Source organism: Aulonocara stuartgranti (genome assembly GCF_965226115.1).
Source record: "Aulonocara stuartgranti genome assembly, chromosome: 14".
In the NCBI taxonomy this organism is placed as follows: Eukaryota; Metazoa; Chordata; class Actinopteri; order Cichliformes; family Cichlidae; genus Aulonocara; species Aulonocara stuartgranti.
The window spans coordinates 16,388,633-16,404,411 of NC_138950.1; the positions used below are offsets into that span (position 1 = coordinate 16,388,633).

The 15,779-nt window shown below is 43.3% G+C and overlaps 1 protein-coding gene across 5 annotated transcripts in view; it reads right to left on the reverse strand.

Annotated features, from left to right (window-relative positions):
• The window catches only part of sipa1l3 (signal-induced proliferation-associated 1 like 3), a 92,445-nt gene that overhangs the window by 14,794 nt on the left and 61,872 nt on the right, over positions 1-15,779 (reverse strand). For all 5 annotated transcript variants that reach the window (XR_014270932.1, XR_014270933.1, XM_082503412.1 and 2 more), the window contains 8 exons: positions 12,077-12,753; positions 9,873-10,854; positions 5,978-6,108; positions 3,683-3,871; positions 2,990-3,164; positions 2,491-2,594; positions 733-890; positions 53-638 (listed from right to left, as the gene is read on the reverse strand). Coding sequence is in view for 3 of the 5 variants with exons in the window: in XM_082503412.1 (XP_082359538.1) it covers positions 53-638; positions 733-890; positions 2,491-2,594; positions 2,990-3,164; positions 3,683-3,871; positions 5,978-6,108; positions 9,873-10,854; positions 12,077-12,538 (2,787 nt within the window). In the remaining 2 variants the exon portion in view is untranslated. The remainder of the gene's footprint in view (positions 1-52; positions 639-732; positions 891-2,490; positions 2,595-2,989; positions 3,165-3,682; positions 3,872-5,977; positions 6,109-9,872; positions 10,855-12,076; positions 12,754-15,779) is intronic.

Here is a 15,779-nt window from a genome sequence, read left to right on the forward strand (position 1 = left end):
CAGCCTGCATGACCCCAAATCCCAAGATCAAGTCTTTGCTCCAAGGTCTCACCTTTAACCTCTGCACCATCTCCCTGATGTCCTGTGCACCTCCCTCTGGCACTCGAACTGCAATGTGGTCTCCTCTGCCGTAGAAGATCTTCAGTGCCAGCCGCTCCGGCGTCCAGCCGATCACGTCTGCACAGAAACAGTTGAACACCACCTCTTTGGTGGAGCAGTCTATGAGGACGATGTATTCAGCCGACACACCCAAGGCACAGGGGAGTTCTGCTCCCCCTCCTCCGCTAAAGTCCTGGGCCTGGACTCTCCAGGCGACCGCCCCGGCAGCACCCAGCTCCGCTCCCTCTCTCGCCTTCGTGCGCTCCCGTTTCTTAGATGCGAGGGAGATGAGGTTGTTTAATTTGCCGGCTGAATCCAGCGGCGTGCTGCTGACATAGTTCTCGGCCAGGTCGCGCAGGTACTCCTGCCGTGTTCGCGTCGCCATGGTGTGGAACTTCTCAGACTTGTGTGCTGCGTTTTCTGCGTTGATGACTTTGGCGAGAAGGAAGTTACGAAAGGTCTCTGGGTCCCGGAAGGTGACGCCGCTGGGGATGGGTGGTCCAAAGGGGGGCACATCCTTCATTCGCGTCACGGCAACACTGAGAGGCGGGAACAGTATTGGAAGTGAGATCCTAATTAATAACGTGCACCACGTGTATAGAAACATGAGTTTGTGCTGATGTAAACATTTACCTGTAATAGGTGTTTTCAGAGCAGGGGTTGTGAACACGAACGATAACAAAAACGTGCTGGAAGTGTGAACGAATATTTTGCGGGGTGAAGGGCAGCGCTCCGGGCTCCTGAAAGATGATGGTGACAATATCGTTCCCTATGTGCCTCTTTCTCAGGAGCTGAGCAGGAGAGAAGACATAAAAACGATAAATTAATAAAAACGAGCGAGCGTAATTGGCATTCACACGACTGACTCAGTGAACGACAGAATGTCCGACAGGGGAAAAGAGAGATTAAGACACTCGCTGTTAGACACCAAGCAACAGCTCTTTACGTAATTTGTTTTGCGGGTTCTGTGTGGGCTATTTGTGTCTGTGTGTGTGCGTTAGCTTGTCTGTCTATCTGCGTTTATGTAGGAGACGTGGCACACAGTGCAGGCTGTGTCTGTGGTGCGGTGCTTGCCAATCTGCTCTTCATCTGCAAAGAGAAGTGTGAAAATACCAATTATGTAATGCAGCCCACTGTTTGGCTCCTGTGCAGTACCACAGGAGCATCCTTCACTCGTACCCAGGCTGCTGTGTGAATATTTGAATTGCACTTCATGTTTTTTTTACAGTAGCATGAAAATCTGGGCTATTTGGGGCCTCTTATGTATTAGCATATCATCATTTTCTATTTCAGCGTTTTGAATGTGACCCTTCATATGCATGATTCACCTGTTATTTACAGCAAATTTCTTCATTGTTCATTTAACCCAAGAACAGTTGTGCAGGTGAAGTTAGTGTTCTCCTTTATCCTGAATTCAGGAGTCATCACAGCAGCTTATGTTTCAACCTTCTTTTGCTTCTCCAGTCACTGAGGGTTATTTTTGCAGTGAGATGATGCCATCTAGAGGTTCAACTGAGTAAGTAAACCTCCTTGCTGTTGCAGCCCCTAAAGCCTCTGGATGGAGTTATTGTGCTGTTATAAACACCTGACACCAACACTCAGCTGTTCGAACATTTCAACGATTTCACATTTTCTCATGTTACTAAAAGATGAGGAGATTATCAAAAAGCTTTTTCTATAATAAATAACTGATTGCTGGTATGGATATGGCAACAGTGAAGTTTAATTAACAAGATTAATGTATGTTTAATGACACCTCTTTGGCCTAAACTGCTCTGCTCTGACATACTGACACATTCAAAAGTGTGCACTAATCCCGAGCACCTGCAGGCACATGTGCACACTCGAGACAGGCTCTTACGCAAATACTCAGGCAAACTGTAAAAAATACCAACATGCTGAATTTTACACACTCTTGAGCGACACCAGCACATGCTGGGAACGCACAGCATCCAGAAGATCATGCAAGAAGAAAAATTTAGTCAAATTAAAAAAAAAAAAAAAGATAGAGAGGGAAAGTAAGAGGAAGAAAATATACTAATAACTACACTGCTGAACCCCACCCAACTCTGATCCAGACAAACAATGAAAGAAGAGACAGCCAGAAAGGAAAGAAATACCAAGACACAGAAAACAAAGACTATAAAAACACAAGAGGCTGAATAAAAACAAAAAATTCCAAATGAAGAGGTCGACAAAAGTCACAAGTTTCCACTTCATGAATTCTTGCCGTCGTTTACGAGCCAGAGAAAAAATAGCAGAAGAAGCCTCAGCTAACAAACACAGACGTGCTTTCAAAGGCTGTGTGACAACAAAGCATCGACTTGGATGTTTTTTTTTTCTTTAGAGACGTACACCAGTGTTGGTGCTTTACTTAGGTGGGGCTGTTACCTGCTGTGGGTTGCTGGGCATGTATGGCAGCATGGTGGACACGTGGAACATTATCTCATAGCCCTGGTAGGTGGTGTACAGGGAGTGGGTGCCCGTAGAGTCCGCTGGAGGAAAGATATTTGTTGAAAGTCAGCAGCTGTTGACCACACATTAGTCAAAGTTTCTGATGATGCATTCACTGTGTAACCCCCAGTTTTATGACACATATGCAACATTACTGACTGATGAGTCTGTTAAATGTAGTGAATTCATGAAAACTAAAGATGCTGCAGGAGTTACTGTGTAAACATTCTTTATGGCTTTATCGAGACAAGTGAGTGTCTTTATGAAGAACATCCTTTAAAACCTAAAATACTCATTTCACAGTTTATTTGCATTTTTCTTTTGAGAATAGGAAACAGTAATGAAATGATACATTGAAACCACTTCTTCAGCAATGAGACCAACATGTAAAAATATGATTTCTAAAAGCGGATGCTATGCTGCAGAGCGTTCTTACTCTTGGTGTCGAGCTGTGCAGCGTATTTGGTGAATCCTTTGAGAAGCACCTGCTCCCCGAGCAGCTCCAGGAAGGCAGAGAAGGCGGGCGATGCCTCCTCGTTGTTGTACATCTCCTCCTCTGTGCTCTGCCCTGCACGGCACAGCAGAACACCCACCTTGTGCTTCTGACTTAACTACAAGGCAGAAGAGACACGATGTTAATATTACACAAGCAGAACAAGCACGAGCAGCTGAGAGACCACACACACAAACACAGCTGAAACACAGCACTCTGAAGGTTAATGCCAACAAACAAGCTTTTAACCCAAAAGTAACGTATATCTGGACTTGTTTACACACAGCTTTGTTGATCTATAAACCACCTGCACAAACAACCCAACAGCTCAGTTGTTGGCAAAATACCTCCACCCTACACTTCTCCCTCCATTAAATGAAAGGTGAGATAACATGGCCAAACATTACAGCTTGTATGGTTACTCACTCATGCTCAAACGTACCACACCCTTTTTCTTACAGCTTTCCCTGTACAACACTGCACTTTGCACCAGCACTAAATCAGTTACCCAAGTCTCACACACTACCTGAGAACACCACGTGCCACAGCTTCCCCTTATTAGTGTACAATTTTACTCTGCAGTCTTCCAGCTTGCTGGAACAGCTGTTCGGTGCACTCAGTGCACCGTAAACTCACCCCCTGTTCATCCAGTTTAAGGAGCTGCTCTGTGACTTTGGCCGTGCTGAGCGCCAGTCTCAGACAGGACACGTTGAGTTCGGGGACGACCTGTTCCAGGACCTCTTTGAGTGGCAGACCCCGAACGGTGCCATGCTTCCCCGTAGACGCCACTGCATCTTCTAAAATGGAGCCGCGCAGCGTCACCAGCTGTGGGTTCAGAACAACATTAGTTTAAAAAACAAAACAAACTGGAAGCAATTTGAGCTTCCTACATAACAAATATTATTCAAGTGTCATGGTTGAAATGTCAAGAAAATTTATATTCCGCCCCCCAAAGGTGTTACAGTGAATATAACCTCATGATGTGGGAAACAACAGATCAGTGTGATTATAGTAACCAGCCTTGCTAATGATGTGATGATGTGCATCGTTCTTGTTTGTGATAAAACCACTGGATTTATTGCTGTTGTTTTGATTTTTTTAACCCATCGATAAATTTAAATAGTTAAGCAGTAAATTTCTTTTTGCATGGTCTTAAAGTTTAATGCTTTCTGCTGTTTAGTGTTTTTCCTTTAAGGGCTCAAGTTTTAGATTTTTGGTTGGACATTTATGTTGTACACCTTAAACATAAATAAAAAAAATATTTAGATTAAGTAATAATAAGAACAGTCTTAGTTCAGGCGTCTGCATGGAGGCTTTAAGTTCAGCGGTGTTGTGAATCAAGATTCTGCTCAGTATTGTGCTGCTTCCTGATCAGGGGGAACTGACCTGCTTCAAAACAGTTAGACTATAATAACCTCTGGGAGGAGTGGGCTGCTGCTTCTCACTTGCAGACTGATTAAAAATGTATGGCGGTCTCTGGAGCTGGCAGAGGCCGGAGAGACAGCTGAACCTCAGCGACTCGGGTCTGCCGCAAGGAAATGAAGCCCGACCGACCCACGGCTGAAGTTACGCAGATATCGTTTCAACTCGTCAGCCTGTGAGCAAGGCCGAACGAGTGACTGCGACGTGCTGAGCAGAAATATCAGAGGGGGGGGGGGGCTGTTTGAATGTGTGACAGAGGAGAAAGAGGAAGTCTCCCCACCTTGCTGTGTCAGCACAGAATTAAATGACAGGCTTAGGGGGATGGATATTTGAGAGCGGCTGTGGCTTGAGTGGGAGAGAATAAAGTCCGCAATCAATCTCCTTTTTTCTCTGTGTGGGAACAGTGGGCCTGGACTGTGTCTGTTAGCTTAGCTCTGTGTACTTAGATGGTGGAGAGGCTCCATTGTTATACCAGAGCTACAGTGATGAGGCCAGGCAGCCATGTAATCCTGCTAAAAACAACACAGCACAGCCACAAAGAAGGACACACTCAGGCTAAGACCGCATTAACACAATGAGGAGAGGCGAGCTTGTTGTTCGAGCGGTCTTTATGATGCTAAACCGGTAAAATATATTGATTGAGATTAAGCCAATTACTTCACAAGACCTCTGACACAAACTGTGCTGTGTTATCATTTTAAATGCCAACCATGCACAAAATAAAAATAAAAAAAAACCCCATAAGACTGAGCTGAGCAGAAAGTGAGGTCTAAGTGGTGTGAACACTAGCACTAACTATTAATTTCCAGAATTTTCATCCATTTTCCAACAGCTTATCCCACCTGTCATAGGATGAGAGGCAGGATACACCCTGGACACGCTGCAGGGCTAACACAGAGAAAGAACCATTCACACCTTCAGATAATTTAGAATTGGTAGCCCCGCATCGAGATAGTCTCCAACTATTTCAGTTACAGTAAACTTAATGTCTTTCAGTTTTGGACTGTTAGTCAAACTACAAGAGTCATTCTACTTGACTTCGGTAAACTGAGATGGACAATTTACATTAATTAGTAGGAAAATAATCATCAGTTGTGTCTCTGAACAAAGATGTCTTTCCAAAATTGTGTCTTGGAAACTGTGGAAGTAAAACCTCTGAAAAAAACCAAGAATGGATGCAGAGAATCTGAAAACTAATTCTCTACAATCATCAGCCCATCATTTACCACATCATGAGTGTCTGATCCATCAAAGAGGAGAAGTAGCTGGCTGTGGGAGCAGCCCGTGTTTGGTTTGGCTTTAATGTGCTTGGACTGAGCAGGTGGAATTTTCCACTGACAGAGAGCAGAAGAGGGATGAGCAGAGGGGCGAGGGGACAGAGGGAAGGTTATAATGAGGGCACGTGTCACAGGTAGGCCTGGAGAAACTGAAAGCAGTTGAGTAATTAACAGACTCTGACTGGAAACCCCCGTGATCAGCATATAAACACATAAACACACACACGCATACCTCGCTCGTCCTGACGATGAGTCGGTACTGGTACTGGTCTTTCAGGTCTTTGGTGTCTTCCAGTTTCTCTCTGCGGATGCTCAAGGCCACAGGGCCCAGCTTATCGTCTGTCCCGAAGTAGTTTGAGAGCTCTGGAGGAGGTCAGAGACAACCAAGGTTAAAGTCTGAGAAGCAGAGAAAGTTCTGTGTCTGAACATGTGCCTGTGTTGTGTCTACACCTCAGTGTGCCAGCAGACAGGCGATCAGATGAGTTTTCCAATAATAAAAGAAGAAGCAGCAGCCAAAAAAATGCTATCAGTGATGAGTCGAGCATCGGAAATGTAATCTTCATCTACTTCCACATCGTTTCCAGATTCTCTCTAACTGCTTAATCCTTGAATGAGAGTAAACTGACCAGCTTTATGTTTTGGAGTGTTTTTGGAGCCATAAAATCAGATAACAACCACCTTTTTGTTTGCCCTGGAAAACTGATGAATTTATTAAAATCCTGTTTAAGGTAATCCTGTTTAAGAAAGGACTCTATGAACTGTACGCATTAATTTATTTTTAATTATTTTACCTCGAAGGCAAACTCTAGAGATCAACAATCTCTTTTATGAGAGGCTCCTGGGTGCAGATAGTGATCTTTAACCTGCATGATGGCAGAAGAAACCGAAACTCTGAGAGAAAACCCACGCACACACAGTGAGAACAAACTCCAAACGCTAATATGAGGCACAGCACAGTCTACAGACCCACCATGCTGCTTCCCTATTTAAAAATAAATAACACGTTTTAATTACAGTAGCTGCACAGAGAGAAATTATCTAGGCAACATACCTCACAATGATTTAAATCAGTAATATCAACATGACTACATGTATAATGAGCACAAAGCAGCAGAAGTGGCTACAGAAATGTGTTGAGGTTCACAACATGACTGAGAAGGAGAGTAAGCAGCACATATAACACACTGGCTCTCAAATTATTCTGTCATGTCCCACTTCACAGGATGAAAAAGTTCACAAGCACTGAACTGATACATAAGAAATGAGATGAATGGGAAAGAACTTGACTTACAGAGACTGTCTGGATGTTGTGTAATTCATGTGTACTTAGCAGGCCTGACAGATGAGGCAGCATGACCTTTAGAATGAGACCATTAAAAGGAGAAATATGTCCTCAGCCTTGTAACTCAAGGAAGTGAATAAAATGTAATGTCCACAGCAGTCAATTAGCATTGTCGGCACAACACGTTCATCTATTAAAGGGGCCGAGACAGAGTTATCGCCACACTATACTAGCATCTTGCCGATATTCCTCTAAAGCTCATAAGCTGAGCCATGCTAATGCCAGTGCTGCAGGCATTATGGAAAGAAACACAAATTCTCCAGAACTGTGAGGAGGAATCCAGTTTGACAAGTACTCCTCCTCCATCCCACCGCTGGAGTGAACGGGGATGATGGGCACGTTAGGAGACTCGGGCCTGATCAGCTTCTACGCCACGTCCTGTGGTGCAAATGTCAGCTTTTTGATGAGGCTTTCTGACGTGCACACGCACACAATCTCTGCAGCGTTTTGGGGGACAGCTAAGCTGGAAACAAGTCAGCAGATGAACATATTTTTGGAATGATAACCTTTATCTGTGTGGCTGCAGGCCTGCCTCTGTCTCTCTCTCTCGCTCACACACACACACACGTGCGGCTAACAGCATCTGTCACTAATTAGGCTTCAGCCAGATGATGCACGCCAGAGGGAAGTTTCATCAACAGTGTCAGAAGAGGTGATGCTGACAAGAAATGCCCAATGACAAGCTCACACAAACCGCCTCCTCTGAAAATTGGTGTGACATTTGACCTTTAACAACAGATCTAAAACAACTGTTGTTAAGTGCTCCTCCCGACCTGCAGAAAGGCAGGTGGCGTATCATCAGGTCAGAGTTTGCCAGCAGAACAGACAGGTACACGTGTAAGAAAAACTGTGGGAGGTTGGCCAGCTCAGCGCTGGGGCCCAGCTGGATATAAAGAGCTGCAGGATGAGATGTGAGAAACTCTGAATGGACAAACAACATCGTCACAATCTAACTCCAACGGATGACAGCAAGAGGCACAAATTGGATTATAAAGGAAGATCATTACGTCAGTATTGTTGAGCTCTCAGTAGTGATTAACACCAGTGGGCGGACATCATCCGACAAGATGAAGAAATTTGACTACTTTTAAAGACTTATTAGTCACTTAGAAAAGAGAAAGAAAAAGCAGAGCAAGTGTTTCTTGTTTCAGAAACTACATCTGGACACATATAAGCAGTAATCAAAAACAAGAATGAAAAACATTGGGTTTCAATGTGGAAAACGTATGTCTGTAAATCTGTTCCACGGTTTAAAAAAAATCTGTTAGCATCTAGCATCTAGTTTTATAGTGCTCACTTTCAGGGTACTTAGATTTTAAAACATAAAGATAATTTATACAATTTTATTACTGAGACTGAATGTTTATGAAGTATAACTGTTGTGTCTTTCAATCAGATTAATGGCTCTCATGAGTGAGAAGTGATTTCTGTTGTCTCGGTTACTAGAAACTCATCAAAGAAAAAAAAACAAAATTTCCAGAAGCCTCGCAGTTTTGAACAAAGTGAAACAATTCCTTGATAAAGATGCACTTCGTACTCTGTACTGTACCCTGGTTCTTCCATATCTTACATATTGTGTGGAAGTGTGGGGAAATACATATAAAAATACAACTAATCCATTAGTCACAGTACAGAAACGAGCACTGCGTATTATTCACAAGGCTGGTTATCTAGATCATACTCACAAATTCTTTCTTCAGGCAAAGTTACTTAAATTCCAGGATCTGGTTAATTACAATACATCCATAATTTTGTATAAAGCTTTTACTAAACTTTTACCGGCAAATTTACAAACTAGATTTGAAATTCGAGAAAAGGTTTATAATGTGAGAGGCTTTGGAGAATTCAAATTACCCAGAACTCGAACAACCCGTAAAGGCTTTTGTGTGTCTGTATGTGGTGTGAAAATCTGGAACAGTCTGAGTTTACAATTGAAACAATGCAAAAATATTCATAGATTTAAATTTCTCTACAAACAGTTGGTCTGGTCACAGTATACTCAATGATGGGTTTTAGTGTGCTCTGTAATGTCTGTCCTCTTACCATTGCTGGTATGGATTCCAAAATAAAAAAAAATAAAATAAAGTGTGCGTATGTATGTACATATATGTACTTGTGTGTGTAGATATATATGTATGTATATGTATGTGTGTCTGTTACTTGTAGTTATTACTGCCTGTTACCTGTGGTAATGCAATTTATAATTTATATATTCTGTATTCAGTTATGAAGGCTCTAATTGTTGGTTGCGAGCTGCCGCTTAGATGCTTGTATCTGCCCGGGGCTGTTGATGGGTCTGTATGCAATGATGGGCGTAGCTGCGGGAAGTTTATTGTTTTTTTTTTGTTGATGAGTGAGTATAGGGGTGGGATTTAATAAGTTTTCTTCGTCCCACTCCTTTTTCAGGCAAGTTTTGTTTTTTGTTTTGTGTATTTTATGTTCAATATAGGTATTTGTTGTGCCTGAAAATGAATAAATAAATGAATGAAATGAAATGAAAAGATAGAACATCCTAACATGTCGCATCTTGTTCTTGTTTCATGTTCTTTGTAAGTCAATTTTCATCGCTGTGTTTGCCGGAGGTAAGCGTACCATGCTAAATGTGTCAGAAACTGAGCCCTACCCTTTTCTTATTAACTCAAGAGACTCTTGGAAATGAAAACTTCTGGTGATTATGACATGAACACAGCTGGCAGTTAGATCAAAGAGTATTTATAGCATTGACAGTGGAAGTGATGGCTCTGCAGCAGAGTGAGTGTGTTAACTGTGTATGACTCAGTGCTACCTTTTCCATGGAAGTAGTCTCTGTAGTACCTAGCGCCCAGGTCTACATGCTCTATGCTGTACAGTTTCAGTCTTTCCAGTCTTGTAGCCTGCTCTTCAGTGGCCACCTCCACCACTGACACGCTGGCGTTACTCTTCCTCAGCCATCCCCTCCCCCCGTCCCCTCCTCCTCCATCTCCTCCTCGTTCTAATGACGAGCTGAGGAAGCTGATGTTGCGCTCTCCGTGGCCTCCGGTTTCATTGAGGAAGTGTGGGCAGGAGAGGAGAAGTGGACTGGAGCTCTGGGCTCCAGCGCCATCTAGAGGGTCCACACCCAGTGAGGGTGTGGTGGAGCCCTGGTCGAGGCTCAGAGTCAGATCCTCGATGCTGGAGTAAATGGGGTCGTTTACACTCGCTGAGGATCTGGAGACTGACAGAGACACTGAGGCTGCTGATGCTCCCGTGGCCGTGTTTCTCCTCTGCGTGACAAAGCCACGCTGAGCCGCTGCCTCGTGGAGGTCAAACAGGATGCTCTGAGCGTCAAAGTGGACAAAGCTTTTTGGACACACCCACGATTTAAAGGAGGAATTGATGGCAGCTCGTGTTCCCCTGTCCTCAACAGTTTCTCCTTTCCCTCCATCCAGCTCCCCTCTATTGGAGCTCCGAAGTTTCCGAAACAAAGAGGAGGTGCCCAGCGACGACTCTGTCCCTCCACTTTTCTTTCTCACTCTCTCAGTGCCGTCTTTCCTTCCTGTCTCTCTGTCTTCCACACCTGTGGGACCAGGTGAGGGCGCTGAGGGGAGAGGTCCAGGTGGCGAGTCTGGAGCACGCAGCAGCTCCCCGATTTGTATGGGTGCAGAGCTGCGCTGGTCAGGCCTCTCCTGGCGGAACTGGCTGATCATGTCAAAGAAGCTCTGGTCAGGGATGCCTTGGATGTCGATGGAGGAGGTGCTACCGTATTCCCTGAACCGGTTCCCCAATCCGCCATCTCCTCGAGCCTCCACCTTTATGCAAGAAGAGGAGACAATTTCAATGTGTGATAACAGCTCAGTGGTTAGAACATCAGCCTTTTATCGATCTAGGAGCAGATTTTAGACAAATCTGAAAGCTGTCAATCAAACCAGTCACACAGAGAGCTCCTCAAATAAAAAAAATAAAAAATCTATAAAAAAGAAATATCAGTGCTTCAATGAAACAAGAATAAAGGCTGAACAATGTCTAGATTTCTTATACTGCGGATTTTATAATTAAGTTACAATTAACAGTTTGGTATACATTGTTAAAAAGCCAAGTGAATCCGTAATAATAATAATAATAATAATAATGGATTGGATTTATATAGCGCTTTTCAAGGCACCCAAAGCGCTTTACAATGCCACTATTCATTCACTCTCGCATTCACACACTGGTGGAGGCAAGCTACGGTTGTAGCCACAGCTGCCCTGGGGCAGACCGTAGTACATTTTGGACTGACAGAGAGTAATTTAAAGACCTCACTCTAACGTGTGGTTCGCTTTTTAGTTTGTCAGTTTACTTAAATCCTGGCAACCTGCCAGAACCTACACAGACATATTCTTAAGATGTCTTTATCAGATGTCTGATTTCTTCTGCAGGTGGCCTGGAGGTAAGGGAACAGCCAAAAACATCTGCAACAATCTCATTAGGTTAGCATGTCAACCCATACTAACTACAGCTGAAAATAAATAAACCTGCACAACAACAACATCATGAATTCACAGAGCAAGTGACATGAAAATGTAAAACTTCACTTCATTAATCACATTAAAGTAAAGCAGGACAGAATTTTAAAACCGCAGATATGTGATTTCAGCATAGCTTGAAAAGTTAATACCATTAAATCCGCCTGTCAAAGCTTGATAAACTATTTGTTTAAATGTTAATGGAAGATCATCTGTAACCGCAGACATGTGCCACAGCATCTGTGATAACAGAAAGGAGTTTAGACTAAACACGCAGTAACAACATTTTAAGTTTTTAAAGTTTTCTTGGACGGTGTAAATATGTCCACAGAGCAGATTGCAGAGCTGTATCACCTGCATTCAGTCACTGGTGTTTGTGGATGTCAGTCATTGTGAAGTCATGCATTGTAAAGTTGGTTTGTTTGAGTCATTTAACTCAATCTGGACTACTGCTAAAAGGAAAACAATTAATCCAGTTAGGACCTACACGTGTAAAAGAGGCACTAGAGGGAGATTTCACACTCACCTCATTTTCATCTTGTTCGCTCAGCGTCACTTCACTGTTGGAGCGCTTTCTCAAAGGTGGGAACACTCTCAGGCTGAAAGGAGAACTTCTCTCACCGCCAAACTCTCCTACATCCTTGGACCTCCGCCGGGGCAACCTGGCGACTCCTCCCCGCACCAGCCTGAAGTCAGACAAAACTGATAAAACTGAACCGTCATCGCCGTAGTGATTGCCGCCAATCTGCCCATTCTCGAGCAGCGACTCCCGGGACTGAGCACGGCGTGGAGGCCATTCTGCGATCCGTGCACGGACACCCATTTTGGGCACAGAGATGCGTGGTTGGATGACCGGGTCAGAGGGACCTAGCGCCGGGTGCCCATTAGGGGTGTGACGAAATGGAGTGTGCTGGGGCAACCCTCCTCCGCCTCCATCGAGAAGGTCTGAGGAGGTGCAAGTTACCCCTCTGTCTCTGTAACTATTCATGACACCCCAGGAGAGCTCAGGGCAGGGGGGCAGGGGGCTGGCATCCCATATTGGGAGGGGTGCTGGGGAAGGTGCTGTTACGACCTCCAGCTCCCAAAAACATTGCTTTTAACAGGGAGGGTGGGAAAGACTTCACTGGTCCATCCAATCTGGAACCAGGCCGTCCTCCTCCTCTTCTTCTTGTGCTTCTTTCTTGGATGATGTCTGATGCAGATCTGAGAGGAGAAACAACAACAGGCATACAATCAGGAAAAATATTAAGACAAAGACAAATGTGCCTTAAAATACACTGATTTTTAAATCATAAAGCCTGTGTGACCCATATTTTTTCCACAGAGTCAAAACTCAGAGTCTCTAAACTGTAAAACAACGTAGGACTGATAAACCAGAGTGAGAGAGAAAATAAGGTGAGGGGATATGACAGAGGATTTCTCCCATCCAGGCTAATCTTCAGGAGGCTGACAAGGGATATTATTATCACATATGGCGCGCACACACAGAAAGCCGCACACCCACAGGACACGAAGGCTGCAGCTGCTCTGCTGCAGATTAAAACCTCAGAAACACTAGCTAATTTTATCAGACAAGAAAGTAATACAAATCCAAACAGGGAGAGTGCACAGACAGTTTAAATACACTGAAGCATTTTCCCACTGCATAGATTACAGCAGGGCTCAAAAATGATCTTTGAGGGAGGGGGCGACTGCACACATAAACACAAAAATCTATGCATTCTTTTCTTATTCTGGGCCATTTGATGATTGTTTTGTATTTTAAGCATGAGTAAATGAAACCCCCCAATTTTTTTATATACCAAAAAAACAAAAGCGTCCTATATTTGTGTTCGCTGTTATGTGGGCTCACGGCTGTGACAGTCACAAAGAAGTTACTGTTTCTACTCTTTCCACCGCGCGACACTAAACAAACAACTTTGTGTGGTTCATAGTTTTTAGGAGAGAGAGAGAGAGAAAGAGAAAGCAAAAGAACACTTTACCAAACCTCACCCTTTTGGCTAAAGTAGATATCAAAAGTCAAGAAAGTGGGTGGAGGAGACTGGAGCACTGCTTGGTGAACCACAACAGTATGTTTTAACATAACACTCACACAGCACCAAGTCTTAAAAATGAACTAGCTTTATAAAGACTTCTGTTTTCTCTCTTCTGAGGTTTTATGGTTACACGTTCAGCAAACAGGTACAGGAATACGGTCACGTCCAGCTTACTCGATCAACCTGAAGACTGGACTATTCTGATCTTGGGTCATTGTGAGTGCAGACAACAGACTGAAGTCATGGTTGCGTGTTTTTGGTTTTGATTTCGTTGGTACTTTAGGGTGACCGGCAGGGAATTTATTTATTTATTTTCTTTTTTTCATGATGTGGTTATGACTCGACTGCGTGACAGCAAGAAATGATAATGTGCTGGCATGGTGGTCCATATGCAAATGTAAAGAGAGACCCAGTAAGGGATCTTGGCAGTACAGCTCTGCGGTGAAAAATGTTGGGACGCTGCGTAAAAAGTTAATGAAATCAGAATGTCATAATCTTCAAAATCATTTAAAACCTCACATTTAACTGAAAACCGACTTGGAAATTTTACTGAGAATTAAACCAAACCCATAGTCATTTGACTATTGCCCTGGAACCAGGAGGGCAATAGTCAAATGACTTTCTTTGGAGCTTTCTTTCTAAACAGAAACCTGATAAACCTTCACTGCAGGTGACGAACAGTTAAAAGGTTCACTTTAGTGCTTTGAAGAACATTTACTTACATTTAAGTAACTACAGCATAGCATATAAGTATTGAAGAGACTGATGTGGATTTATGGTGTTGTTTGTGCTCATTTGACCAGCTCTCGCTATGCTGTGAGAGGGATTGTGGGAATTCAACCAATGCAGAGGCTACAAACAAAACTTTGCCCTGGGTAGAATACTGATTGGTTGCAAAGAAAGGGAGTGACAGCAGAGTTCAGCATGAAGACAGTGGCTGCAGTGGACAGTTTCAGTCTCATCTCACTATAAGACGTTGTTCTGTCTGACTTCTATCTTCTCTGCAGCATGTACTGTCAGAGCCATGAAAACCAGAAAACCGGCCTGCATCGACACTGGCAGACATATTATCCTTGTGCTGTCAAGACAATCCCACTTTCTTTGTTTTTTTTTAGGTGTTTTTTCTGATAACCTGCAGCTATCAGAGCATTTTGTAGCCAAACTACTGCTTACCTGGACAAAGAATGCACATATTTAACAGCTATTTTGGATGAAACAGAAACCACGGGTTATGGAAAATGTTTTAAGAGCTGCAGATACCAACAGGGAATTTGGCAAGTGTGAAAATGTGATAAAATGCAGTCTCAGTGGGGGGTTACTTGTTATTAATATGATATTCAGCTTAATGTCTGAAATGTAAATGTGCTTAATTCTCTATGCTGCAGACAGACCACTAGAATTTCTCTCTTTCCTTTATCATTCTCAGGTTTCTGTCTAATCTCAGTCTCCATTTAGTTCTCCATTGTGAGGTTAAAGCTCTTATCTATATAAGGCTCCACACGGTGAATAAGCTCATCATCTGCATATATACCTTTATAAAATATGCCCATAAAGTTCCACTGCTCACCATTTAATTTTTTGTACTTCTTTGGAGTTCCATATTACTCTGCTGTTATACTTAACTTTCATAAAATCCTAGGGTTTCATGTCCCCACTTCCATCATATATGCCACTCATCTGTCACCTGTTTCTTGCATCACATTCAACCGTACGTGTCATCACATGGTGCTTTCACCTCACTTTCACCAGTTACCAAACTCATGGTCATAGTTAATCAGAGAGGAGCAGTACAATTTTACTCGTAAGACAAGCGCTTTAAAAAATGTAATATGATTCAAACAACAGCAGGAACACACGCTCAAACACAACAAACCGCTGCATAACTACGTCCAGCATTAAAATTTAAGCAGTGACACACTACACTGTTGCGCACAAAGCTGCAAGGGAAGCTCCAGAAAGACAGGAGTTAAACATTTAACTATTTCCAGTGAGAACGAGCAGAAAATGTGCTCTCTCCAGCTACACGCGTCTTTGTGAACTCTACAAATGTCGACTCCTGGGTTGGCTATCGCTTTATAAAGTCCAATTTGCATAACGTTGAGCTTTCCATTGTGTAAAGGCAGCTCACAGTGGTCCCAGTGTCTTTTATGATACACAATGGCTTTTATGAGAGCTAGCTCAAGTCCTTTTTGG